This window comes from Carya illinoinensis, chromosome 7, assembly GCF_018687715.1.
Source record: "Carya illinoinensis cultivar Pawnee chromosome 7, C.illinoinensisPawnee_v1, whole genome shotgun sequence".
Taxonomy (NCBI): Eukaryota; Viridiplantae; Streptophyta; class Magnoliopsida; order Fagales; family Juglandaceae; genus Carya; species Carya illinoinensis.
Window position 1 is genome coordinate 37,979,158 of NC_056758.1, and position 25,149 is coordinate 38,004,306.

Consider the following 25,149-nt stretch of genomic DNA (forward strand, 5'->3'; position numbering starts at 1 on the left):
TATTTTATTTTATATATATATAGAAATGTGGAAATTGGTTTGAAAAAATTATTGAGATTCCTGCCTACCTCTATTTGTAATTTGTGAAGTATCAAAATTATTTGTTATTTTTTTTAACATAGTTATCAATATTACCACTATCATTTTCTTAAAGCTTACGTTATTAGGAGGATCTTAGTAAGAAAAACTTGATTACTTGTATATAATATTAACTAACAATAAGATGTGGTTTAAATAATGAAATGAGATGGGATAATTTTAAAGAAAAATTCTATTTCCAGTCCTCAAGTGGAGATTGCATGTGCAGATCTTTTATTAAAAAAATATCATTTTATGAGAAATATTTTAGTAATTTTAAAAAATTTTAAAAATAAAATTATTCATGTCTGCATTGCAGTCCTCAAATAGGGACTGTACGTAGCATTGTTCAATTTTAAATAAATGTTAAATAAAATATTATTATAAGATTATTTTTTAATATTATTATTATTTTAAAATTTCAAACAAATTAAATTATTTATTATATTTTATGTAAGAATTTAAAAAAATTTTAATAATAAAATAAAATAAAATAAAATATTTTCACTATCTAAACATCCGAAAACTTACGAACAATTTTGAGCTAATATAATTTTATAAGCTTACTTTTAAGCACGAATGTCTCTCTCTCTCTTGGCAACGAATTAAGCAAATGAACCAAAGCTGAAATGGAAATTACTTTGATTTTACCGAAGCGATTTCAAAGCAAGCTGAAGGTAGTTGGAATGTAATTAATTATTTATCGAGCCCTGGCCGGCATTAAACTCCATCATAATTTCATTAATCATTTACGACTTAATTAGGAAATATGAATGATATTTACAATAGCGGATTGTATAAGTATCGCGTAATCTTTAAAAAAAAAATAAAATAATACGAGACTTATATAAAAAAAATTAATTTTTTAATCGTAAACTCTATTCTTTTTCAAAACGATTGCACAACGTTTACGCATTCTACAACTGGTGAATAGCATTATTTCAGCTCTTCAACTAATAATTAAATAAAAAAATTTTATATACCATATTTTTTTTTGAAATACTATATACCATATTATTATCTCATTTGTATCTTATTAAGTAAGATGTGACACATTTATTATTATTAAAAAATTATTTATTGTATGCTTATTTGATAAATATATTATATTATATATAATATGATATAAATAAAATGGTTATGTGATGTATAACATTATTATTCTTTAAATAATTGCGTGCTCCGATCCATCTAGAAGAATGCTTGCTCTTGTAAATTCGTTGTAATTAGTACATGCTAGTAGTATTGATGATGATCATGATGACCCATTCAACAAGTGTAACCTTATCCAAGTCATATAGTTTATTTTTTATAATTTCATATCCTTTGGTAGATTTTCCAATATTTAATATATTATATATAATGTGCAAGAATATTAAACTGATCATGATCAAGGTTGTTCTTTCTTCCTCCCCAAGAAGTCAAACGTTGCCAAGATCCATGTGGGAAGCTTCTATAGGATTTCTTTTTTCAAACCTTTAATTTGACTAAAGGTTGCTTGTATCTACCCCAAGGCCCAAGCAATCCCCTGGAATAAGTAGTTGTGGAAATCTCTCTCCCCCTCAATCAACCAAATCAATTTCAAGTTCCTCAATACGACCAGCCCCAAAAACCTTTTTTTTTTTTTTTGCAGATGTTGAATCTTTTCGTTTGTGGCAGTGGCACTTTTCATCGAGAAGAAGAAGCTGAACCATGGAGTAATAGTCCTTGTTCATCACCGAGAAAACCCAGAAGGAAGAACCATAACAAGGACATCAAGAACCCTTATTCCACTCGTGGGCTGGATAAGTTTTCTGAACTTCTAGCTGATCTTGAGGAGAAGAGGAATAAGATTTACTCACAAGTGGGCTCCCAAGACATCTCTCTCGTACGCTTCATGTACTCCAACTCCAATGATTGGGTTCCAATTGTGGTGAAGTCCAAGAACAACATGGAAGACAAAACACAGATCAGGGATATTGTCAAAGATAAGCATGATGCACCGGCTAATAGCTCCGTTGATTCGAAAGAACTGATCAAGCAGCCAATATTGGATTCAAATGAAAGGCCTAAGAAGAAGAGTTTCTTTTGGAACATGAAGTTGGATAGATGGAGAAGGCCATCCTATTATCTACCAGCAGTTGTAATCTTGATTTTGTTGTTGTTGGCTGTGTTTGGGCGATCTTTTGCCATACTTTGTACCTCTCTTGGGTGGTACATAGTCCCTTCCTTGAAGATGAGCCCCAATACAAAAAGGTCAACAAAGAAGAAAACTTATGCAAGAGAATTGAGCGAGAATAAGATGGTGGTCAGTGAGAAGACGAAAGAGTACACAAGAAGCAGTTCCGGGCTTGTGGAAGGAAAATCACAGCAGCAACACGGCCATCGGAAAAGCTGGTGAAGATGATCGTCTGATTCTCTACTTTCTCCGTCTTTTTCAAAGGAAGTTATCAATCTGCTGTTGTGTTCATAGGTGCAAATTTTTTGGGTTTTTTTTTACTAGTTTTATAGGTTTTTCTTTTTCTTCTTCGCATGTTGCAATCGCTGCTTGACATGTTCACAAGTGTATATTATCTCATGTAATGTGTTAATTAGAGTTAGGCTATAGAAAGCAGGTTTTGTCATGTATAATCTGTATGGCACAGTGAGTTTGTCAGAGTCCAATGATAAATGAGCTTTCCTGTGATCCCATTACTGTAGATTGATGATCTCTGCATGTAATGTGTTTTGATAAACAGTCTCACGATAGATGAAATCCTTCTCGTCGATCTCGAGTGCTTAAAGAGTGGGAATAACGCTGAAAGAATAAAGATTGCGCACAATTTCAAGGACAAAAGCCGTATATTTTTAGTGTTAAATAGGGTAAATTCAAATTATTTCAAGGAACGGAATTTTTATAAGGCAGGATATTTGCTTGTCTTATAAATCACTTAATTTTATTGTTTACACTTCTGCATCACTTAAAAAACTACTAGAGTCTCGTTGAAAATTATACGTTTCAAGATCAAGAGATTTAGATGGTTTCTCTTAAAAATTATAAAAAAATAAGAGTTTTTCTCTTTTTAACATAGATTTTTTACACACATAATTTAATTCACGTAAATCTTTATTTAAAGAATTTTGACATAGAAAATTAATTAAACTTCCCTGAAATTGTGATAGTAATAAGAAGTTAATTAACAACTTCTCGCACATGTGGACACAGGCTCATGGGATTTACCCACTACCAACAGAGAAAAAGGTTTGCTTGGAGCATGAGCTGCTGCGTCAAAAGCCATTATGCAGTACAATTAGGTGGGCGTTCGCGACCAGTCGAATTTCTGATTCAACGGCGAGCTAATTTATTGGAATGAATAAAATGTAGACACCTGGGAAAATCTTTGCTTCGTATGCTGAATTGTTCAAATTCAATTACCTGCCGATGCCGGATGGGGTTAGCATTCGTTCTAAAACTTAGCCACGCAACGAAGTCCGCCGTGAAATTCCAAGAAATTCCTTGGCGTAACATTGCAAAGCCTCAGAAATTTCTACGCTGCTAACGTGATATTCGCAGCATATACATATTCCTGCTTGCAAGGCTAAAGACTCTCTTTTTCCGACGTTTTCGGAGCTCATAAGAGGAATGCAATGTGAATTATTAAAAATAGTTTAGGATAGATATTTACAAGAATCTTCAATGATAGAAGTGAGGTAAAAGCATGTCCTGTCCTCATGTTTTGCCGCGAAAATTGGGTCAGAACTTAAGGAAAGTGATATTAGATGTCATTGCAGTGAAAGATTGAGATTTAGAATCTTAGATACGACTTTCTTTAATCTGGTCAATACTGATCACTAGTTTTTTCCATTAACTTTCCGAGAACAGGCTCTTTGCCCATAAAACATTAATTAGAACCGTTCTACTTTAAGGCTTAAGCAGGTGATTTGTCCTGTTTGGGTCAAACATCGAAAGGTCAACGAATTAGCATTATTATTAGTATTATTATTATTATTATTATTATTATGATTATAGAAAATATTTTAAATATAAATAGATTATATAAAAATAAATTTACAACTGATGTAACTTAATGTGATATATTATATTATAAAATTATTTTTATTATAAAATAAGTCTAACAAATTCTATGAAATAATATTAATTTATAAATTTATTTTTATATAATCATTTTATACGCAGTTCTCTATTATTATTATCATTGAGGCAATTGTGTTGCGGGGAAATGCTAATACGCTAAAGGCCTCGTGGCCAATGAAGTAGCACAGAGAACAGGTACGAAGTAGCCCAATCAACTTCTTAACACAAAAGATGAGCATAATTATTTCCAGCGTAAGTAGCCAATACAATGATCCATATCAAAGAAAATCTTGGCTCCAATTGTCCAAGTTAATGAGCTTGAATGAAACAGACGTCGAAAACTATTGGATAATTGATTAGTGTAGCCCACCTCACCTATCCTTTTTATTCTAGACGATTTTGGGTCACAATCAGCAATGTTAAAACAAATAATAACAATAATAAAACTCCCATGCATGGCAAAAATAAATAACCCCAATAAAAAGTACTCTTCTTTTTTAACGCCACTACAAATTTTCTCGTTTAGCAAACAACTTTCGGGAGCACCCACCATTAACAGAATGGCAGCTACCTTCATAGCAGCAATGTAACTGACCATCGGATTACAAATTGTTGTACAACACACAGTGATCAATTTGCAAATTGAATTTGCTTCTTAAAATCCAAGCTGTGTGAAGCATTATCAATACGTGCATGGCTTTCCCTAATCCTGCAATACAATAAAAGAGTATGTCAGTAGTCAAATTCAGGTTTAGCTGGTGACCCAAATTCATTTTGATGCCGGAAGTAAAGGTTCACAGCTAAAGGAGTTGAATGCAATTGAAGTACTTGGTTCCTGACCTTAAACCTTTTTCGCCGTGCATCATCAGGACTTGAGCGAGAAATTTGTTGTTGACGTCTAGGAGCTTCACTTCTGTAGTTTCCTGCCGCCATTTTTGACATCCTACTAGTTTCCTGCGTGTGACTTCTTGAATTTTGGAACATTCTATCCTTGTCCCAATTAACCTCATAATCAGCCTTCAATCGAGATCCTTGCTGCTCGACAGCAAGCTATATGTTTAGCTATCAATGAGATAAATAAGCTCATCAATTAATTACTATATCAAAGCAGACAATTCGGTATCTCTTGCCACAACGGATACTGCTTCACCTGCACATGTCACGGCTGAGTTCCTGAATCTCTAGCTCCATCAATTCCCTTTTTAAATTCTTGAGTTCTGACAAGCTTATACGTAATGATTTCACAACTTAGCTCCGCTAAGGAGGTAAGTACTCAATCAACCTCTATCATTTTCTTCTAGATCTGAACTAATCCAGCAGGCATGACATTCACATGCAGGATGCTTCCAGGTATAGGTATATACTCTCGGTCATAATTTTTTTTATAAGTAAAAACTCTTGAGTCATAATTCATAGAGTAAATGACATGCTAGATAACTCCTGCAAAATTAAAAGGATACTGTGCAAAGAAACCAACATCCTACCTTTTGTAATGAGCGGCCAGATAACACCTTCAGGGCATTATAGAAGTCCTTGAATTTCTCGAACTGGACTACAATCTTACAACTAAGACCTGAGACTATGTTTACAATTTCCTCTGCTTCCTTACCTAGATCATTGTCCTCAGCAACATTAAGATTCCTACAGAGTTCGAGTAAAACAAGAAACAAGGACAATCCATAATCAGCTGATGCCACCACATTTTTGGCACCAATAAATATGATTGGTTGGTAAGGGCCAATGAATGTCATACAGATCAATTAAGAAGTGACATAGACGCCACATAAAAATTAGAATAGAGCTTCACAAAAACTACAAAGTCATATTTGCAACTTCTTAAAGAACATGCAGAAGCACTCTTCTATCTTTCTTACCTTTTCAAATTCAGGAAGGGTCAAAGGAATCCAACCAATTTCACAGGAGCATAAAAGATACAAAACTCTACTTTTGAAAGTCGCCTTCGCCTTATTAATCTTAAAGCCCATGCTGTCAAGAGCTTAACCATTTTAAATCAAGTCCATTGTTCTTTTTCAATGAGCAATCTTTTCCACCGAATATGGGAAAAAAATGAATGCAAGAAACTGTATAAGCTTTTCTGCTTCGGCTACGGTTTCCAAATTCCAAACCTTTCAGTCTCATAGTAATATCAAAATAGTAATTAAGACCAAAGATCCAGTGCAAAACCTCCAAAAATATTTAAGGGGGCAAGAACGAATAAGAAATCAATATAAAAACATGAAATGAACAATATAAGAGGTTTATGAACTGGTACAAAAAATCAGAAGTACAGTTGCATTCGGAAATACCTTATAGTCCCAAGTCTAGAAAAAATGGAGTGTGTAACCAACATCGAAGGCTTAGATGAAACCAGTGGTTCCGCAAACCAACGCGACGGTAGCCCCCTCAATACAATAGTATCAGGCTCTTGCCTCCCGCTCCTAGAATGCCCTGCCAATGAAATACAATTTAATTCCATATTTACTTATATAACAAAATGAAATCACTCTCAAACTCATCCAAACGTACTCAAGACCACAAACCTCGATTTCCAAAAGCGTAAAACTCCTCCCAAGCTTTCTTCATTGCCTCGAAATCATCAGACGCTGGAACGGCGACGTTGAGTCTGTACTTAACACCTTCAAGATTCAACTCCATCCCGTCCATTTTCTCCACGATGTACTTTCTCCAATCCATGTACTTCTTCTCCAAGACCTTCACATCCTCTTCTTCTTTTCCTTCTTCATCCACGTTGCTCCGGTTAGTGGTCCTATTGAGAAACCTTAAGTCGCGGATGCAAATGGAGCCCTGGGCAACGGGGTCCTCGCGCTTGCGTTTCTTGAGGTCCCCGACCCGCCGGATCTCGAGATCATCTTCGGGGACGGTGACGGGGGAGGAGAGAGACGTCTGGAGGAAGTCTATGAGAGTAAGCTTTAGCTTCCACTCATCGACTGGTTTGGTCACGGTTGGGTTGGTGGGGTAGATAGTGAAGCTGAGCTTCACGCGCGGCACGAGCGTAAGCCCGTTCTCTAATTCTAGGCTTTCCGTCGGGGGAAGAGAATCGAAAGGCCGGTTGCTCATTTCAATGCCTGTTTGCTTTGCCCTTTCTCTCTCTGTAAAATTAGGGTTTAGTTCTCTCCTCAGGCTAAGGGGTTTGGAAATTGGAACAAAGTTTACAGCGGGGAAGAGGTCGTTGAAAAACGACGCCGTGTCAAAATTTCTGTCAAGAGGCAAACACGACGTCGTTCTGAATGCTTAAACAATTAACGCCATAGAATTGCCTGGCTGAGCCCCAGCTGTAGAAAGACAAGCCCTACTCTATGATGTGACAAAGCGCAATTGGATCGGTAGTTACTTCCGATGTAATCCTTCCCGAAGGTAATCTATAAATGTTCAAAAGAAAAAGGGGAAAAAAAGATGGAGAAGATTCAAGAATTGGCGTAGTCAACCGACGTAACAGACTGCCCAACGACTAGAGAGAGAGAGAGAGAGAGAGAGATGGGGTGCTTCGCTTGCTTCGACGGAGGCAACAAGCAAAGGAGAAGGGAAGAAGAAAGGGTGGCCTCTGAAGAAGCTCGCGCTAAAGCAGCCGAAGCCGCCCAGAAAAGGCAATTTCTTCTCTCCATTTATTGTCTTTACTCAGATGATAATTTGATTTCCTAATTATTGAGATTCCGAGTTCTAGAATTTGGGGTTCTTTTCTAGTTTTTTGTTGGAGTCAATGGAACTAAGTTCATGTTCATCATGCTGAAGAGTCGTTTTGAAAACAAATTCTTCATGAATCTTACTAACGAGAGTGCTTTGTATTAATAAGCTCCACATGCACCGGTGAATCCTGAACCCCGAGGTCACTTGTAGCATACACTTTTAGTATTTTTTGGGGTGAGGCAAATTAGACGATATAAAATCTATTTACTTGTATCTCCCTCAAAAGATTGGCAGTTCTGGTGTTGAGAAAATTCTCAGCCATGTCTGCAATGCCTCCAATAGCCACCTGCGAAACAAATATACTACCTCGAGTGATCTCAATGGATGATGCCTCTGGTGATTAAGTCAATTTGAGAAACTATGAACTCTGAATAATCTAACCCATTTCGCAATGCGTACGTGGGGTGTATTTATCGGATCAAAATATCCCACATGGAAAGGCCCTCCTCTTGAACACGACACTGGAGATGATGGTGTCCTGCCGAGGAGGTATGTCCGCAGAACCTGTTTCATCGGCGTGAACGCTTTCGCGTGATAAACTTTATCGGATAGGACTCCCTGTCAACCACGGCAACTCTGTGTTATAATCTGGTCTCTTAACGATGCCTTTTACTGAGTTTCAAACCTTCCTCGCCTTCTTTCACGTGAACTTCTCATGAACATCTCTTTGGTCGCCTATCGTCCTTTTCTCGCCTTATACTTTTGCCTTACAATAGCCATGGCCAAATTTGATATCCAAATCTAGTCTATAAATTCGTAGTTATTTAAGATCATCGCACTTAACCTTACTGTATGAAGTATAGTATTTGATGCTGGTTTTCCTGTCCACTTGTCAAGTTTGAAGGACAAATTGTTCGTAAATTCAGATTTACACCAACCTAAGAGAATGAATTTCTGATCCTCTCATCTCCACTCCCCCCATCTCCTGTCTTCAAGGAACGCAGTAAATTCTTGATAATTATCATTAATTGTTCTCATTACTCGCAATTTGGTTGTCGGGACTTCTGAGGGAGAATGTCCATTATTTAATTAACAAATCTGTAAGGTATTTACAACAAATGGCCTGGACCATATCTCTTATATAAGTATGATATTTAGCATCACATTTTTTATTAGGATAATCTCACCTTTATTATATGACCTAGATTCTAAATGGTGGTGATTAGCCTTTGTGGTTTCTAATGGACTCCCGATAATGAAGAATTGACATCTTATTTCATGCTTGAACGGTTGGTATGTGCAATTGGTGCACAACCCTTCACTAAAGACCTCACTAGGAGAGTATACAAGCCATGGCACAAGATTATGCCATTATGCACCACGGTATATTGCTATTACAAATGTTTTGATAATGAATGCTAGAATTATGAATTTTTTTACCACATGCAAAGGACATGCACTTTTAAGTGAGTGTGTGCCCAGCATGAGGCATATTATCGCAGGTGTAACTTGGCACGTGAGGTGAGCACTAGAATAGGCTGCTTTTCACTTACAGTAGTCTTTACTATATCCATCAACTTCTGCATGGTGGTCATATGTGCAGGCAAGAGCAATTTGAAAAGTCTGCTGCAGGAAAAGCTGCACGTGCACAGCTACAGGGAATGGCAAAGCAATCTGCAAACTCTAACAAAGGCGAACCTGCTCTAAAGGTTTTAGTTATTGAGATGCTGATTTTTACTGCATGTTTGCTGTAATAGTTGCTGCTTGATGCTAGCTGCATTTTTATTGAGCATTTCTCGCAGCTCCTTTTAATGATTTGCTCTGTACTAATTCTTCATGTGTATTCTTAGACCAGTGCGTGTTTGCATAAAATTATAAACAATACACTAAGTTTGACCTTCTGCTGGTTTGTTGTGGATGCAGTGGCAGATCGGTTGAGATGAAGCTTTTTTTTTTTTCCAACTCAAAATGTCTATGTAAGTTGGTGAATATTCTACCTAATAAACTTTTTTTGTTTTATTTTATTGGCACCGGTGGTTCAGGAACAGTGTCCCTACTAATCCCAGGAGTGCACAGGCCTACCTAGTAAACTTGCCAGCCTTTCATTTTAAATTATGCTGGATAACATGGACCTTTCTCAAAGATCAATGAAGTTCTGTTTTCTCTGGCATGCATCATGCCTGTTGAATAAAGTTGCATTTTTCTATATGTTATTAAAACTAATCCTGGATATTTATATTAGAAGTTTAGTGACAAACCATCAGGTACTGTGGCCAAAATTCTAGCACATCAGAATTCAATTTTGTTTACTATGCTGATGCAAGTAGTTTAATGAAATTTAATCAAGCACTTTAGGCATGCATGCAAAGCAACAATTTCCATTACTTGCACGCACTCTTCCAAAGAGGAAATTGTTTGTGTTAGGGACATTAGAGACCTTCACTTGACTACTTTCTTTTTTTTTTTTTTTTTTTTGTGCAGCGTTTATGATAAGATTCAACTCTCTATTTCCAGTTTCTTTTCTTGGAGACCCAACAGCCCGACTTCAGAATGAACATATCATTAAATCCTAAGTTTGTGTTTGTTCTGTAATATTCCACCAAGGCTTTCTGTATTTTATCCTTTCTTGTCATCCCCGTGTGGAAAGCTCTCATCCTCTTTAGCTTTGTACAAAACTCCAGCTTCATGTAGCTCAAAATTGCTGAGATAGAATGGTACAGGTGTGCTTCATGACTAAATTCATTATGATACATATTTAAGCTAAGTTTTATTCCGAAGTGGTTTTGTCTATCTAACACCAGAGATTCTCGTTTGCACGTTATTGACATAATGATGATAGTTGACAATATTGTGCAATATTAGCTTAACGTGGTTGTATCTTGATTAGAGGGAGTTGCCTTTCTTATCTGCCTCAATGAGAGGTATTTTCTGTTTATTCAGAAATGTCTCTTACCAGTTTCCATCACCTTTTGTAGCAATTCCAGTATGATGCTCCTTCGGATATCTGTAGAGCCTATTCTCGTTCTGTTTTTCATGTGGCGGTAGCTGACCCTCATCATCATCATCATTCTCAACTCAGTTTATTAGCTCTTTTTTTTTTTTTTTTTCTCAGCAAGTAAAACATTTATAGATAAATTAGGAATTACAAGATACAAGATTTAATCAATGAGAGTCCCCTATAGTCTTCCCAAAACCAACTTATTACAACACGAAAAAGAAAAAATGGGATCTAGAGCCAAAATGAGAGACCACTTGGTGACGGTTTTAATATAGTCTGATAAACAGATAGTCGCAATAAAGGGTTGCGTGCTGCAACTTGTTGGTCTGGACTGACTGGAAGAAACTTTCACATCCACTATCACTCGATCTTTGATTAGGAAAAGTGGAAATATAACGTGGCAACCGGAAATTGTAACCAATCGCCAATGAGGGGCTATTACTGGCGGTGGTGGCACTTGTAGGCCATGTGCCACATCTGAAGAGAAGAACACAATCGAATCTGAAAGATTTGATGCCGCTAGTCGCAAAATTGCTGCTTGTGGCGGCAAATAGCTCTTTGTGGTGCGGCGGCACGTGAATCTCACATGCGGCATAAACCATGCGTACGCGCTGCACATATGAGCGGATTTTTTCCACCATGTGGACAATCGGCACCTAGAGAAGTTGATCGAGAGGCGTGTGCATGCCTTATATAGCTGGAAAGTAGCAGATCGACAAGTGACAGTGCTAATAGAAAAGAACTAGAAAACTAACCAGAAATAAACAAAGTTAAACAGAAATAGACAAGGCTGTGGCTGGCGAGGAGGGTAGGTGGGTGGAGCTGAAGCACCAACCTCCCTCCCCTCAGTGAACATGAAAGCTTCCTAGGTGAGGCGATGGGGAGTCTTGGCTGGAGAGAATACAGAGAGAGAAAAACCTGTATAACTCAATTTATTAGTTGCTTTGATTAGAAGTTTCTCGTGCGTATTTAACTGTTGCTTGGACACCGATGGCTTTGGTCCATTTGAAAGCAACTTTGGCCCTTCAAAATTTTGAAGGGCCAAACCATAATTAGAGGAACGGCACGAATTTATTTCGACTTTGGTGGTTCTGATTGAGTGCCAGACGAATGAGAGAGAAGCAAGAATTCAGATTCCACAAATGAACCATGATTAAGTACATTTTGATTTCAACGAGCAGACCCACTGGGTTTCTATACACTTTAATCAATGAAATCAATAAACAACAGTGGAAATGACCATTCAGGATGTTGTACTCCATTGTTCAAGCGATGAAAGCGGTTGAACTAATTCCTATTCTAACAGTCAGTCAGCTTAAAATATTGAGAAACCAATGTCAAATGAAGCTTTGGATAGGAGCTGACGACTTAAGCTCATATGCTGCTTGAAAATAGTCTGCTGCTTGTTGCAAGGAGCCTTCCATTTTCGAAAGCAATCCAAGGTTCAACCATGCTTGATGGTTTGTGGGTTCCAACCGTACGGCATTCATTAAAAAACTTCTTGCAATTGGCAGCGAGTGGCTACCGAGTTTCATCAGCACTTCTGCAGTAGAAACAATACTTGGAACATGATCCGGTTCTATTGATAAGGAAACAGAGAAGGAAACTAATGCTTCCTTGTACAGTGATTGTGCTTCAAACAGTATGCCTGCAAAGATTGTACAGAAAGTTGTAAATTATAAACATTTACCTCCAATGATTCACTATAGAATTAGGACCCCGCATTCTTCCAAGTTTCAACTATATATACTCAAAACATTCATAACATCATGAAATGAAGTATGCGTCTGTGTATTGGTGTGCATCTTTTTGAAAAGCAAGTATATTTAACATTTTCGGTTAATGCATAAGGGACTGCAAAATGAGACTTGATTCCAACCTGTTGTATGCCAGCTCCCAGGAGAATGAAATTCAATTGACTTGGCTTTGCCCACACAAATTTCTGCATCAGGCCATGAACCAAGCTCAGTATAAATGGAAGCCAAGTCCTGCCAGGCTGTCATCTCCAATTTTCTTTCCACTAATGCCTGCAAAAGGCAGGAAATTTTGAGAAAGAACATGCCTCTTTTTTAATCAAAGGTTGAATTCTTTATAAATAGAATGTGCATATACTCGTTCTTAGATTCATGCCAAAACACAAGCATATAAGGTTCAGCCGTATCACTTGAAAACAAGGTTCATGGAGGAGAGAGTTTGGAGCAGCTTCAAGGAAGTATGCAATCTAATGGCTCATTAAATGTGCATAAATGTGCATCCCGGGTGTCTATTAATGCATTTTCTTGTTAAAACCACAAGTGTGATGGAAACGAGATGACTTCAAATAGAACTTTCAATTTTTACCCAAAAGCAGCAATTGTTACCTGAAAAACCGTTGAGGAGGGAGGGAGTAGTAAGTGAAATTGATTGAGATTTTAAGATTTCAAGATTTAAAAAGAAACGGGAAATTCATGTTGGTTCACATAACAAAGCTTAGAATAAACATCCTAGTTGTAATCACATGACTAAAAGCCAGTGTTCTTAAAGCTACTCCAAAGACATTCCTAGCTGTAATGGATTGTTTTCAAGATCATCTGTTGAACACGAGTGGAAGTGCAGTATAAGGTTGTAGAACACATACGTTGGAAACCAGGTACTTTGCTTGATCTAAGTTCTTAGTTCTAAACTCCCCTTGTGCTTGAATCAGAGCTAGCAAGATTCTGTAGGTTTCTATTGCTTGCTTGGGCTGTTTTTGAGCAATCTGAAGCACAGCTTTCAATCTAAGAAGTTCTAACTGATCCATCATCCCAGTCTCATCCAGAGCAAAATCGACTATGGTTTCAGCATCAGAGAATCGTTGCTCTGCAGAAAGCACAAGAGCTAAAAGCTTCCAACCTCTTCCTGAGCTGCCTGCCACCAAATCAGAATACATCGTTGCGTTGTCAAAAGCTACATCCAGATTCCTCTGCAGTGCATTTTCTAGCCCAAGGCTATACATTACTTCTGGATCCTCCTTCCAAATAAAACTAGCATGGTTTAGAGAGTTCAAAGACTCTTTCTGAAATAGAATTCGATCAGAGTCCAAGACAGAAACTCTAGCAGCATTGCCATAGCAAACACCAAGCAATTTGTGGGCTTGACCCACGAAATGCTCCTTCTGCTGATCAGCCAGATCAATAATTTTTTGAGCAAATTCAATCCCGTGGTGAGCATGGCTTGGATCTTGGGAACACAATTTTGCTCCCAGCAAAATAGAAGGAATGTGGGGCTTGGGCTTTGCTTCAGAACAACTTGAAACCTTCTTTAACAGGTTCAGAGCTGTTTCATTTTGTCCTGCAGCACTATAACAGAGAGCAAGAAAGTACCACCTCTCAGTTCGGTTATAGATACCTGGAAGGACCTGCTCCACATGGTCTGCTAACAATTCAAACTGGCCGGTAATTGAGAATGCATAGGTTAGATGGTCCATAATTTCTGTATCCCATTTTATTTCCCGAAGTGCCACTTTTCTCATGAGAATTAACAACAAAAGGATAGCCTCTTCAGTATTATTTTTCGGGGTGGTTGGATCCCGTACTTTCAACTGGGGGGGAATACTTGCTTCAATTCCACCATAGAGTAAAGTAGCAGCTAAGTCCTTTTGAACACCAGCCAACCTCTGGGGGTCCAAGTTCCATGGCTTGACTAGAACCCGGCGATATGCAATGATAGCTTCATCAAGAAACCCTGCCCTGGTCCACAAGACGGGGAGCAACTCCAATGCTTTGTGAAACATCTCTTGCAACTTGCAGTCTTCACCAATGCCCTCGGGCATTCCAGTAGGTAGTGCCGATTCAACTACATCCAGAATTATTTTGCACTCCTTTGCAGCCTCTGATGAATGAGAGAGTATCAGAACCATCAGAACATTTTAATCATAAACATTATAAATTAAATATACTCCTGTCATGTCAAAATCACAACAGATTCAACAATCACATTATCAGCCTAGCCATGTTATTGAAACGACATACTTAAAAAAAAAAGTATGCATTCTAAACATTCAAATGAACCTTAATATTTCGCAAATTTGAATTATACGTAAACAGAAGAATTCCTAGTGATCATATAAACGGATACAGTACGCTAGTATAATAAAGGAAAAGGTTCACACCTATATATCGCCCAAGTTCCTCCAGTGATCTGGCTTTAAGCAAGATTGCTTCAAGGAGTAAGCTCACCGAATGCATCGACATCACACTGGGAGTTGCATTATCACCTTTACCACGTGGTCTCCGTGGCCTAGTGCTCTCAACAATAGCCCTAGCCATCCTTGGCGTTAAAGTTTTTACCTCAATACCCTGAAATACCTGCAGGGCAGCATCATGATTCCCTCTCTGGTACTCGAGCCTCCCCAAAAGAGCCCTAGCTTCCTGATTAAAACTCATTCAAACACAATTAAATACACGCAAACGAGGTACAGCTAAAATCGCAATGAATCAATAGGCTAATTTGATAAGTAACGAAAGGACAAACAAGCCCACCTCATAGTTTAAGGAGAGAGCTTCTTTTAGAGTGGATTCAACTTCATCCACCTGGGCATCGTCAAATTTCGAATCCCAGTCACCGGCCCTGGACGAAAGCCCACTCGCCGAGAAATCCCTTGTCGCTAGCGACTCTGGCGACTGCGGCCGCTCGTCCAACTTGAATTGCTCACCTGAGCAAGCACACAACATCTTCTCCAGAAAGAATCGGTGAAATGTAGATCTTTCTTTGTACAAGGAGAGGTAACAAAATCACTTCTAAGTGATTTCTATGAGGTACACCTAAAAGTATGTAAAAAATGACTTCTGTCAAGCCCCAACTCACGATTATGTTCCAAAAAAAGAAAAAAAAAAAAAACCAAATTCTCACACGAATTGATAAAAAAATAATCAAAATGATTACACAATCAGCTATCAGAACCCCGAAAAACCATAAAAGTTATTTTATCATTTACCATTTGGAAATAAGTGGTACAGTTTCGTCACCAACCGGTGGAGCAAAGCAGCATAGAGTAATCCGAATGACAAAAAGAGCCCGCGAGTCAGAGTTTTATAACAAACCCCACCAGTCTTTCGAAATAAAGGGAAAAAAACGATGAATTCGGAGACGGAGTTTTGGAAAAGACGAACAAGAGCAAAACAATGAGGTTGAAAAGAATAAGATGGGGGAGGTGAAGAGGGCGAGAGAAACGAAGAGCAGCGGAGTCTTGGACTTTACCCAAACAACCAGAATCCATTAACTTGATGTGTAGTAGTCCCCGAAGCCATGAAAGCTACTTCTCTGCACAAGTATTTAGTTTCTGGTTTTGGTTCAGGCCTCAAATCTTTTTTATCCGGTTCGAAACGAATATATATAAAGAAGTGGGAAAGCAAAAATCTAAATTCTAAAACCCGGATTCATAGATCTGATTCATTTTGAAATGGGGTTTTGTTGTTTTCGCTCTTTTCTTCTGGTGTGGGCTGACATTATTCGCACGCAAAAAGTTTGCCAGTGATCTTTTGGGCATGGGTCTGTGTGTGTAGGGGGCAAAGGTCGTTGCCAAGTCTGATGCTCATGGATTCTCTCCGGTTTTTTGCGCTGTTTCCGTTTGAACTTGTTGGCTGGGCTGTGCACTTCGTTAGAGAGAGAGAGAACTGATAGGGGCACCCTTCAGCTTGAATTTGATTATTAGCTGACAAATTAGTACATCATTCCAGCTAGCTGCTTCCAACAAAAGTTTTTAATTTTTCAATAACCAGGAGACTCTGGTGCAGTATAACATCTCAGATTCTGGGAAAGCTTAAATTCTTAGCATCTCTTCTCTTTCTTTGCAATTAACTTAGAAAATTTAGATGTGCCGAGTTATTTAGGTTACATTGGAAAATTTTAATTTGTTATGGCTAATGTTTGTCCGCCACATCAATGGTATTCCAACTTACATGGGTATTACAAATGAAAAATGTTACTCGAGTCTTTCAAATTTACTGTTTGATTATTTTAATTTTTTATTTAGTAGTTAAAGAAATAATTATTAGTGAAGTTGTATTTTTTTTAATAATTGGATATGTTAAACTAATAATAAAAAGAAAATAAGAAAAATAAATAAAAATTTTAAATACACTAGCTAAGTACCCACCACAAATAATATTTCTAATTTTACTAAATTTCTTCTCAAATCATATGTATTTTCCATAATATTTTTTGAAGAAAAATTATATCATCATCACTTTACTATCTTGTAGTTGGAGTAGATCATAATTTAGAAACTTTGGAAATCCCACATGGAAGATGGTCCTTATCTTCAAAACTTGCTTGAATGAGATGAACAAGAAAAAGTACAAAACTTTATAAGCTAATTTTACGCAAGCCGAGGAAAAATACAAAACTGATTAAACATTACATCATTACAGATAAGCTGATTTTTTATTTTTTTTTTTTTTAACAGGAGATAAGCTGCTTTTTGGAGGGTGATTTCCAACACTTTTTCCCCAACTTTCTACGAAGCCGCACGTTGCTCAACAAAGCATCCACCTTGAGCGGGAATTAAACAAAATTCCAAACGTAATAATTCATAAGAACCAACGAGATTAGCGGATTTATTATCGCTACTGTTACATTATCACAACGGTTGTTACTTCATTCACCCACCATACACAAACAACAAATAAAATAAAATCATTCAGCTGGTGGATTAAGTTCCAAGCAGTCATCGTCTAATTATTAGATCATCTCAAAATCTAGACTTTTTTATATTTTTTCTTTTTTAATATAAATGAAAATTAATCTTTACATAAATAACTTTAATAACATGGTTTTCAATAATAATCACAATCGAAATTTAATTTAAAGTAATATTATATACAATTTTATGATCTGCAGGTCTCTTACATAAAAATAAGATCACATTATTTATCTTATATTTATAATTTTTTGCATCAATTTTTTTTTTTTATGTTTATCAAACTTATATTTTTTAAAAAAGTACCTGAGATTTGAATACAATATACTAGGATCGGTTTGGATAGTAGGTTCAGTTGAGATGAATTAATATGAAAGTTTAAAATATTATTTTTTAATATTATTATTTTAAAATTTAAAAAAATTAAATTAAGATTTAAAAAAATTAAATTATTTATTATATTTTGTGTTAAAAATTAAAAAAATTATAATAATTATATAAGATGAATTGAATTGAGTTAAACTATACAAATTATTTACGTTTAATTTAGTAAAGATACAATTCATCTTCTTTTATCGTTCACGTGAAAGTGCCCCTCTCCCTCTCTCTCGTCAGTGAAAACAACAGGCTTAGCATGATGAGCTGTGCTGGGTTGGTGCAGATGGCATTTTTCTTTGATCCTGCTACTTTGGTCGCCCAGCTTTTACTGTGGGGCGCACTCGCTAATTCTATTTTTTAAATATTAAAAAAAATAAAAATTCATTGGTAGTAATCTTTTTAAATATTAAAAAAATAAAAATAAAAATAAAATACACTAACAGCAAAACCGGTAAACTAGAATTTTACTGCCATAACAGGCTGAGTTTTTCAGGAGTCAGGACTCGCCTCCCGTCGCAGCTTCGAGGTCCCCACTTTGGGCAAGAATTTCGAAACAACCACCACTTAAATAAAAAAATATTAAATAATAATAATAAATAATCCTTGATCCTCGACATAAGGATTTTACTGGGAAGTCGGCAATCATTCGTATGGGCAATTGCTGCTGTTATATAGTCATGCACATTTAATATGAATTTGACAGGACCAACCAATTCTTCCCAATATTCATGGGAAAATTAATACTTAACTAAAATCTACAATTATTAAAGATCGGTACTGCTTCACTCCATCAAAGGTAAATCTCGTGCTTGCCCTTCTCTAACAGCCTCAATAACCCACCCCCACTTGTCAACCAATACGGACAATATTCACAAAATACTGCGTGCTTCACTGTTGACCGTGCTATGTTTAATGGATATTGATTAATGCTAAGCAAACTAATGCCCAAAAATACCTCTTTCCGTCAATATCTTAATGGTTTCATGGCGTATAATCCGATTCTTTAAATAAAAAATTTGTAATATTTAAAAAAAAAAAAAATGGTACCCCTTCCCTGTCTCTCTATTTTCTATGTTTGCGTTTTTTTTTTAATTTTACAAAAAGAAAGACGATGTAGGCTCTATAATATTTATAGTAGTCCAAAAAATTTAATATTAAATACTTGATAAATAAATTGAAAGGCCCAATATGTCCAACAACTATTCTTTAGAGGTTGGTTTGGTTCGGCCTGCAGTGGCAAAGGCCCATTTGTTCTTAAAAACTCTTTTATTGGGCCTAATATGGGACGGATCATATCCGATATAATCAGCAAAGAACGCTACTTGGTCTGATTATCCATGGGTGTTCTCCTACTGCATTTTTTATTTTTTATTTTTTTCTTTAGCGAAATCTCGAGGATTCAGATAGTAGCAAGCGCCGGCGAGTTTGGATTTTGGCTAATATAAGAGTTAGATTCCGAGAAGAAACGCTTTGAGGGAGGAAGGGAGAGAGAGAGGGTGTGCTTGTGTGTGAGTGTGAGGTGAAAGAAGCAAAAGATGCTTGGAAGATGTGGAAGGAGATCGGAGACAGAGAAGCGGGCAAACTACGCCCAAGATTGTTCGCAAATCGCATTAAGTCCAATCGAGTCGGCACTCTCCAACTCTCCAATCACAAAGACATCGTCTCCCCTCACAGAGGCTCTATCAACTCCCTTCAGGTACTCCCTTATTGTTCTTTTTTAATCGAAGATCTTTTGTTCGATTATGCCGTTTGCAGAGGATAAAAATTAATCGTTTTTCTTCTTTTAAATACGGAATAATCCTCTTACAAATTATCCATTTTGAGTATAAGACACTGAGGATAACTCGTGGTCAGTGGCGTTCGTTTATGACATAATTTTTCTTCCAGCTACCTACGCCAACAATTTAATCCTTTGCTTGGTTGTTCATCTCCAATACATTAGTGATTACCTCGCTCGTTTTGCCATTTGCAAAATTAAAGAAAATGAGGTGAAAGGTTGTGGCATTTTACCTGTTAACAATTTCCCACCACCCCAACAAAAATATAAGGCTTGTTTAGTTAATGGTGATCTCTTCGAGTCATAGCACTTTCTCTGGGTTTAAGTAAAAATTAGAGAGTTATACCAAGTATCAGCTAGTGTCATGTGCATTCAACTCGGTGGCATGTCATTTTATTTGATGAGGACGAGTTTATGGCATGTAGTTCCGATGATGATGCTTATCCAAACTATTTCATCTCATTGTCAATTGCACGGACTCAAAATTGCAAAATTGTTCCAAGAAATGTGTCTCTTTCTTTCTTTCTCCCCTCTTTCCGTCAATCTTAATTGTTTCAAACTCTTTAAATATTGCCACTTAACTTATTGAAAGCCAATTCGACAAGAAAAGTTGCAGCCAAAAAAAGAAAAAAAGCACATAGATTAAAAGAGGGAAGAAATAATTATACGTTTGTTTATACACAAAAGCGTCACCCTTATTTTATTTTGTGCTTAAACCAAGGCTGTGTTTTTAAGATAAATTTGTGACTAAAACAATGTCCTAATGTTGACCTAATCACTGGAAGATATTATTACTTTCATTTAAGTAAGTCATTTTAAATGGATCAAACAAAAATAAAACAAAAGCTAACTTGACCAGAAATTAAAACTAAAACTATATCAGGCCTGCATTATGGATTCTCCAACATCAATTTGTGGTGTGGTTCAAGCTACTTGGATTCTTCACCCAAATTTAAGAATCAAAATGTCCATATACCTGCTATTGATGCTGTTTATTCCAGATAGTTACACATCTCTCTTTTGATTTGCCAACTGTATACAGTACCACTTTCAAAAAAATAAAATAAAAAGAAAAAGAAAGAAAAAACATAGATAGAATCCTATTGGGGGGAAAATGCCTTGTTCTTAAGGAGCCTCAGTGGCCCACCTTTTTTTATGATGAATTCAGGTTGATTTGACAGAGGGACGATATTTGCTCTCTGGTGCATCGGATGCTTCAGCAGCTGTTCATGATGTTCAACGTGCCACAGATTATGAGGCTGGTGGTCTCATAGCAAAGCACAAATGCATATTTGTTATTGACAAAAAACATGAACGTGGGCATAAATATGCCATATCATCTGCCATATGGTATCCTGTTGACACAGGGCTATTCATCACAGGTTCATATGATCATCACATAAATGTTTGGGATACAAATAGCACACAGGTGGGTGTTCTTTTTTAATTTTCTTGACATGCTATGTGTTCTTGCGCACATGTTCTGTTCAAGAATTCTGTTTTGAGATATATATTATGTTTATATGTAACTTTTTTATAGGTGGTGATGAACTTCAAAATGCCTGGGAAGGTTTATAGGACTGCCATGTCCTCAGTGGCAACGTCCCACATGCTAATTGCTGCCGGGACGGAAGATGTTCAAGTTCGCCTTTGTGATATTGCTTCAGGGGCATTTGCTCACACACTGTCTGGTCACCGGGGTATGCTGTTGGTTCAATCATCTTTAACCTCTTTTCATTAATATTTATGGTTGTGAGGTCCTTGTTTGGCAAATTCTTGTTGCTTCAGATGATGTTGGTTTGACATCCTCTCAGAACAACCTTTAGCTGGTTGGTAGAAATAGAATAGGACTTAAATGGCCTATAGGATGCTAGATGTTGAGAGAATCTCACATGTGGAGTATTTACAGGTCCAATAAACTAAGCTTATGGATCACATCCACTCCTGAATTCAGGACGTGAATCTGAATGTTTATAACACTAGTGTTATGTTTCTAGTGCAGGGTGAATCCTAAAGGCTCTACCGTGAGGTGGGTCCCCATCATAAAAATATAAAAAAATGTTTCTATTGCAACCTTCATATCTAATTACATCCTTCATAACATCCTCCTTGTATTAGAGGGGGTTAATTTTAATAACTTGTATGGTTCTTTCTTCATTTGTAGGCTGTAATTAGGTATTTCTCTCTCGTATACCACTTGTGTACTTGGGCTATGCCTAATTATGAGGATCAATATATTTTCTTACTTATAAAAAAAATGTTTCTAGTGCAATTCTTCTTGCTCTGCTGCTCATTGCCATTTTGATGGTATTTTTGCTCATGCTACTCCTGTACCTTGTGTCCACCCTTGTTTGCATTCTAATTCTCTTAGTCTATGTATGTTTTATACTTTCAGCCAATCTATTTTATAATATTCATTGTTAAGGAAATACATTGATGTGTAATCTGTCTCAATTGTTTTATTCTGTCCTCCGCTTCCATTTATAACATAGAAGAAAGCTTCATTGCATTTAAGTGTGATATAGATTTTTTATGGTAGACGGTGTGATATCGGTGGAATGGTCAACTTCTAGTGAGTGGGTTTTGGTTACGGGAGGATGTGATGGTGCAATACGTTTTTGGGACATCAGGCGTGCTGGATGTTTTCTGGTTTTAGATCAGTCCCATTCTCAGCTTGGGAGATGCCCACCTATTCCTGAACGCTCTGCCACTAATAAGGTTTTCTCATTGTCTTTTTTCTTCCAAAAAGCAATCATTGGTTTATGACTTTTTTTTTAAAAAGTTTGAAAACGCTTGTCCATTTTAAAATGTCATTTAAATATGATCATATCTGTTCTTTTAATCGTCACCTAAAGTTTATTTAATATTCTTTTTATGTCATTTTTCCTCTTTGTTGAATTTTATGATGTACCATCTTATGCCCCTTATGGGATCAATACAAGAGAGTAATCTATGACCTGATTAGCAAGTTGTGCATCTTTCTTATATGAACTCCAGTCTCATAGACAGTGAACAGATATCTATATAGGCCTATATATGGTTAAGTTTAATGTCCTAGTACAGCTTAGCAACTCAGTATTATACTCATTTTATGGCTGCTGTTTCTTTGTTTTATTTGGCTTACATCTTTATATTTATTCTTCATGACTGGATCAAGTGTACTGTGTGTTTATTCTCGTCTTACAAGTGTCAAGCAGTTTTTATTTTTATTTATACTCAGGCTTCAACATCGAAGTCCCTATCACGGGCACAACAAAGGAAGCTTGCTGGTGGGAATGGTACAAAACAGTCACCCACTACTGGAATGCCAACTAAGGGATCTGTGAGACAGAGATTACATCCTGGGCTGTTATCTAGTCAGGATCGTGCCACTGCTCATTACGGTGCTGTTACTGGGTTAAAATTAACTGAAGATGGCATGTATCTTCTAAGTGCAGGTTGGTTTTTTTAAATAAACTTGTTATCAAGTAGTCAAGCTTTAAATATGCGTACAGAGTCTTCACAAGTTGTCTAGTATGGTTTTTGGCAGTTGATTAAAAGTATGGTCTGAGCTGCATGCATGCATGTATAAACAATTGCATCTATGAATCTGTCACTCACATACATGCAAAAAGCATGCAACCAGTCTAAAAACTGATCACAGAGCTTGTTGCACAGATGCTCTGTATGTGATATTGCCTCTGAGAGGTCCAATTTGCTATCAATCTGTAGATCTATTTTATGGATAATCAGTTTTTTTGGACATTCTCCACTTGATTTTCCTGTTGGTGGTTGTTCTTAAAGGATCTGCGATATCATAACTATGGACACCTAAATTCACTCTCCCTCAGCTTATATTGAGCAACACACACACGCACATGTAGAAAATACAACATGTTGATTCTGTCTTCAAAAGAATAAAATAAATTTGTTCAATTATTAATTTTAAAGAATACTCAATTTTGTTGAGTTGGTATATAAAGAATGTGCTTTTAGGGAATCTTTATGCAAGAGTTGTGGGCATCTTCTTTAAAATCAAATAGTGTAAATGGATCTTGTGCTAATCAGAATTCACAGCAGCTGTTATACTTCTTCACTCTTAATAGTTTCCCTTAATCTGTAGTTAGTTGCCATACAAAATCGAACCTACCATGCTGAAACCAAAGTATAATCAATCTCTCTCTTTCTCTCCCTCCCTCTCTCTGCATTGGGATTGCAGGTTCTGATTCAAGATTAAGGCTGTGGGACGTTGAATCTGGCTGCAATACACTTGTGAACTTTGAAACTGTCCGACTGCAAACCAGCAAGCCAATACAGTTGGCGACAACTCAGGATTCAGCCCTTGTTTTTGTTCCATGCATGACAGCTGTGAAGGCAATCTCGTTCTCTATGGTTTTTAATCTGTTTACCTTGTATTTGAATGGAAGATATATGTAGGGTAGTTTTATGCAAACCTTATGTCAACTTTTGGGTTTTTCAGGCATTTGATGTATGGTCAGGTAAGACATCCCTGACATTTCGAGGACACTACGAATATGTGAACTGTTGCTGGTTTAGTTCTCAGGAGCAGGTGCAATGCTGATTCTCTTCTTACATATCAGTACCTACCATTTAGTGAGTCGGTGATTTCATCCAAATTGAGTTTTGTAACCTCTTTCTAGCTTTTATGGTATCTGATTTATGGTAGTGTGAAAAGGCAAGAGGATGAAGAGTGGCTAAAATTTGTGCTTCAGGAAATAATGCAAGTGTGTACAATTTTTCCCCCAGAGGACAAATTTCCAGCTTGTATGGAGAGAAAATTCCAAGAGAAAAAAAAAAGAATCTTATACACTAGATAGTCTAGATTTGTAGAAACTGAACCATCAAACTACATTTCACGAGGAACGATGATTTTGATTTGCCCTGTATTATCTGCATGAATTATTTGGCTAATTTATTCAACGATGCAGGAATTATACACAGGTGGAAACGATAGACAAATTCTTGTGTGGTCCCCATCCAGTTTGATTGCGGATGAATTGGTATATATATATATATATTTTATAAGTAGATGAATTGGTATATATACCCTTTGAATTCATTCACTCGCTTCTATTGAGTTTATTCTGTAGTCAGTATCTCATGTGGATTAGATGGACTTGCAGGATGAAGAACAAGCTCAAGATCAGGATAACTGGAGCGATTGATATTTGCAGCTGTTACTTTCTGGTTCTTTGATTTTCTGTCTAATACATAGCAATATAGCATGACCTCTTAAGTGCCTAAGCTATTGTTTTTTGCATGTATTATGTATATATTGAGCAACTTTATATTTCCTTGTTAAATTGAATTACCATTTACTCTTTTAGTCATGGATATTGAGTTTGTAAATATGACTTGCCACGGTTGGAACGTGGATTTTCTATGCTGATCTTGTGTTGATTTAAACATTGATTATTTTTTATATAAATTATGTATCCTAGAGGCTGTAAATTGTATTATATAGCAGGAAAACATTCAGAGCGTCTGACGTCCCAAAAACGTAATGCAGTGCACTGCAAGTTGACCATTCTGCATCTCAAGCATCGGAGACTTGATCAACA

At 36.7% G+C, this 25,149-nt stretch overlaps 5 protein-coding genes across 15 annotated transcripts; 3 read left to right on the top strand and 2 right to left on the bottom strand.

Annotated features, from left to right (window-relative positions):
- The first annotated feature begins 1,492 nt into the window (after nt 1-1,492).
- On the top strand, nt 1,493-3,842 carry LOC122315165. 2 transcript variants are annotated; one of them, XR_006243954.1, is made up of 2 exons: nt 1,493-2,530; nt 3,263-3,842. XR_006243954.1 is itself a non-coding variant. In XM_043130951.1 (1 exon), exon 1 carries the CDS (start codon nt 1,712-1,714, stop codon nt 2,456-2,458), a length of 747 nt encoding a protein of 248 aa, XP_042986885.1. In that variant the 5' UTR covers nt 1,494-1,711; the 3' UTR covers nt 2,459-2,756. The 2 variants fall into 2 exon arrangements, 1 of the variants encoding a protein (XP_042986885.1); XM_043130951.1 differs by lacking the exon at nt 3,263-3,842 and having other exon boundaries at nt 1,494-2,756.
- Nucleotides 3,843-4,601: 759 nt separating this feature from the next.
- LOC122314723 (A-kinase anchor protein 17A) lies at nt 4,602-7,352 on the bottom strand. Of its 5 annotated transcripts, XM_043130283.1 has the most exons (5): nt 6,673-7,352; nt 6,439-6,580; nt 5,617-5,773; nt 4,973-5,167; nt 4,602-4,841 (listed from the first exon to the last, which is right to left on the bottom strand). In XM_043130283.1, exons 1-5 carry the CDS (start codon nt 7,208-7,210, stop codon nt 4,836-4,838), a joined length of 1,038 nt encoding a protein of 345 aa, XP_042986217.1. In that variant the 5' UTR covers nt 7,211-7,352; the 3' UTR covers nt 4,602-4,835. The 5 variants fall into 5 exon arrangements, 3 of the variants coding, with proteins under 3 accessions (XP_042986217.1, XP_042986219.1, XP_042986218.1); XR_006243865.1 differs by lacking the exon at nt 4,602-4,841 and having other exon boundaries at nt 5,077-5,167; nt 5,283-5,773; XR_006243864.1 differs by lacking the exon at nt 4,602-4,841 and having other exon boundaries at nt 5,077-5,194; nt 5,283-5,773.
- Nucleotides 7,353-7,475: 123 nt separating this feature from the next.
- LOC122314725 lies at nt 7,476-10,554 on the top strand. Its single transcript, XM_043130286.1, has 4 exons — nt 7,476-7,737; nt 9,381-9,486; nt 9,701-9,753; nt 10,259-10,554. Exons 1-3 carry the CDS (start codon nt 7,628-7,630, stop codon nt 9,713-9,715), a joined length of 231 nt encoding a protein of 76 aa, XP_042986220.1. The 5' UTR covers nt 7,476-7,627; the 3' UTR covers nt 9,716-9,753; nt 10,259-10,554.
- Nucleotides 10,555-11,886: 1,332 nt separating this feature from the next.
- On the bottom strand, nt 11,887-16,550 carry LOC122314722 (protein NPGR1). 2 transcript variants are annotated; one of them, XM_043130282.1, is made up of 6 exons: nt 15,993-16,550; nt 15,275-15,556; nt 14,905-15,163; nt 13,393-14,624; nt 12,655-12,802; nt 11,887-12,423 (listed from the first exon to the last, which is right to left on the bottom strand). In XM_043130282.1, the coding sequence occupies exons 2-6, from the start codon at nt 15,464-15,466 to the stop codon at nt 12,113-12,115; spliced, it is 2,142 nt and encodes a 713-aa protein (XP_042986216.1). In that variant the 5' UTR covers nt 15,467-15,556; nt 15,993-16,550; the 3' UTR covers nt 11,887-12,112. The 2 variants fall into 2 exon arrangements, with proteins under 2 accessions (XP_042986216.1, XP_042986215.1); XM_043130281.1 differs by having other exon boundaries at nt 15,730-16,550.
- Nucleotides 16,551-19,135: 2,585 nt separating this feature from the next.
- On the top strand, nt 19,136-24,994 carry LOC122316099 (WD repeat-containing protein ATCSA-1-like). Of its 5 annotated transcripts, none has more exons than XR_006244253.1 (9): nt 19,136-19,507; nt 20,757-21,017; nt 21,129-21,288; nt 22,128-22,306; nt 22,809-23,025; nt 23,787-23,959; nt 24,048-24,181; nt 24,517-24,588; nt 24,712-24,994. XR_006244253.1 is itself a non-coding variant. In XM_043132636.1 (9 exons), exons 1-9 carry the CDS (start codon nt 19,358-19,360, stop codon nt 24,751-24,753), a joined length of 1,356 nt encoding a protein of 451 aa, XP_042988570.1. In that variant the 5' UTR covers nt 19,136-19,357; the 3' UTR covers nt 24,754-24,994. The 5 variants fall into 5 exon arrangements, 4 of the variants coding, with proteins under 4 accessions (XP_042988570.1, XP_042988571.1, XP_042988572.1 ...); XM_043132636.1 differs by having other exon boundaries at nt 24,048-24,137; nt 24,700-24,994; XM_043132637.1 differs by having other exon boundaries at nt 19,137-19,507; nt 24,048-24,137.
- The last annotated feature ends 155 nt before the right edge of the window (nt 24,995-25,149 follow it).

What these genes read in the sequence shown, in the direction of transcription:
- LOC122315165 (XM_043130951.1), top strand. Translation starts at nt 1,712, where the DNA reads ATGTTGAATCTTTTCGTTTGTGGCAGTGGCACTTTTCATCGAGAAGAA.
- LOC122314723 (XM_043130283.1), bottom strand. Translation starts at nt 7,210, where the DNA reads ATGAGCAACCGGCCTTTCGATTCTCTTCCCCCGACGGAAAGCCTAGAA. An exon ending in TTACGCTTTTGGAAATCGAG is followed by an intron (nt 6,581 to 6,672) that starts GTTTGTGGTCTT and finishes TTTCATTGGCAG; the next exon opens with GGCATTCTAGGAGCGGGAGG. An exon ending in TCTAGACTTGGGACTATAAG is followed by an intron (nt 5,774 to 6,438) that starts GTATTTCCGAAT and finishes CGAACTCTGTAG; the next exon opens with GAATCTTAATGTTGCTGAGG.
- LOC122314725 (XM_043130286.1), top strand. Translation starts at nt 7,628, where the DNA reads ATGGGGTGCTTCGCTTGCTTCGACGGAGGCAACAAGCAAAGGAGAAGG. An exon ending in GCCGAAGCCGCCCAGAAAAG is followed by an intron (nt 7,738 to 9,380) that starts GCAATTTCTTCT and finishes TCATATGTGCAG; the next exon opens with GCAAGAGCAATTTGAAAAGT.
- LOC122314722 (XM_043130282.1), bottom strand. Translation starts at nt 15,466, where the DNA reads ATGTTGTGTGCTTGCTCAGGTGAGCAATTCAAGTTGGACGAGCGGCCG. An exon ending in GGAACTTGGGCGATATATAG is followed by an intron (nt 14,625 to 14,904) that starts GTGTGAACCTTT and finishes CTCATTCATCAG; the next exon opens with AGGCTGCAAAGGAGTGCAAA. An exon ending in TGGGAGCTGGCATACAACAG is followed by an intron (nt 12,424 to 12,654) that starts GTTGGAATCAAG and finishes CAATCTTTGCAG; the next exon opens with GCATACTGTTTGAAGCACAA.
- LOC122316099 (XM_043132636.1), top strand. Translation starts at nt 19,358, where the DNA reads ATGTGGAAGGAGATCGGAGACAGAGAAGCGGGCAAACTACGCCCAAGA. An exon ending in AACGCTCTGCCACTAATAAG is followed by an intron (nt 22,307 to 22,808) that starts GTTTTCTCATTG and finishes ATTTATACTCAG; the next exon opens with GCTTCAACATCGAAGTCCCT. An exon ending in AGGCAATCTCGTTCTCTATG is followed by an intron (nt 23,960 to 24,047) that starts GTTTTTAATCTG and finishes TGGGTTTTTCAG; the next exon opens with GCATTTGATGTATGGTCAGG.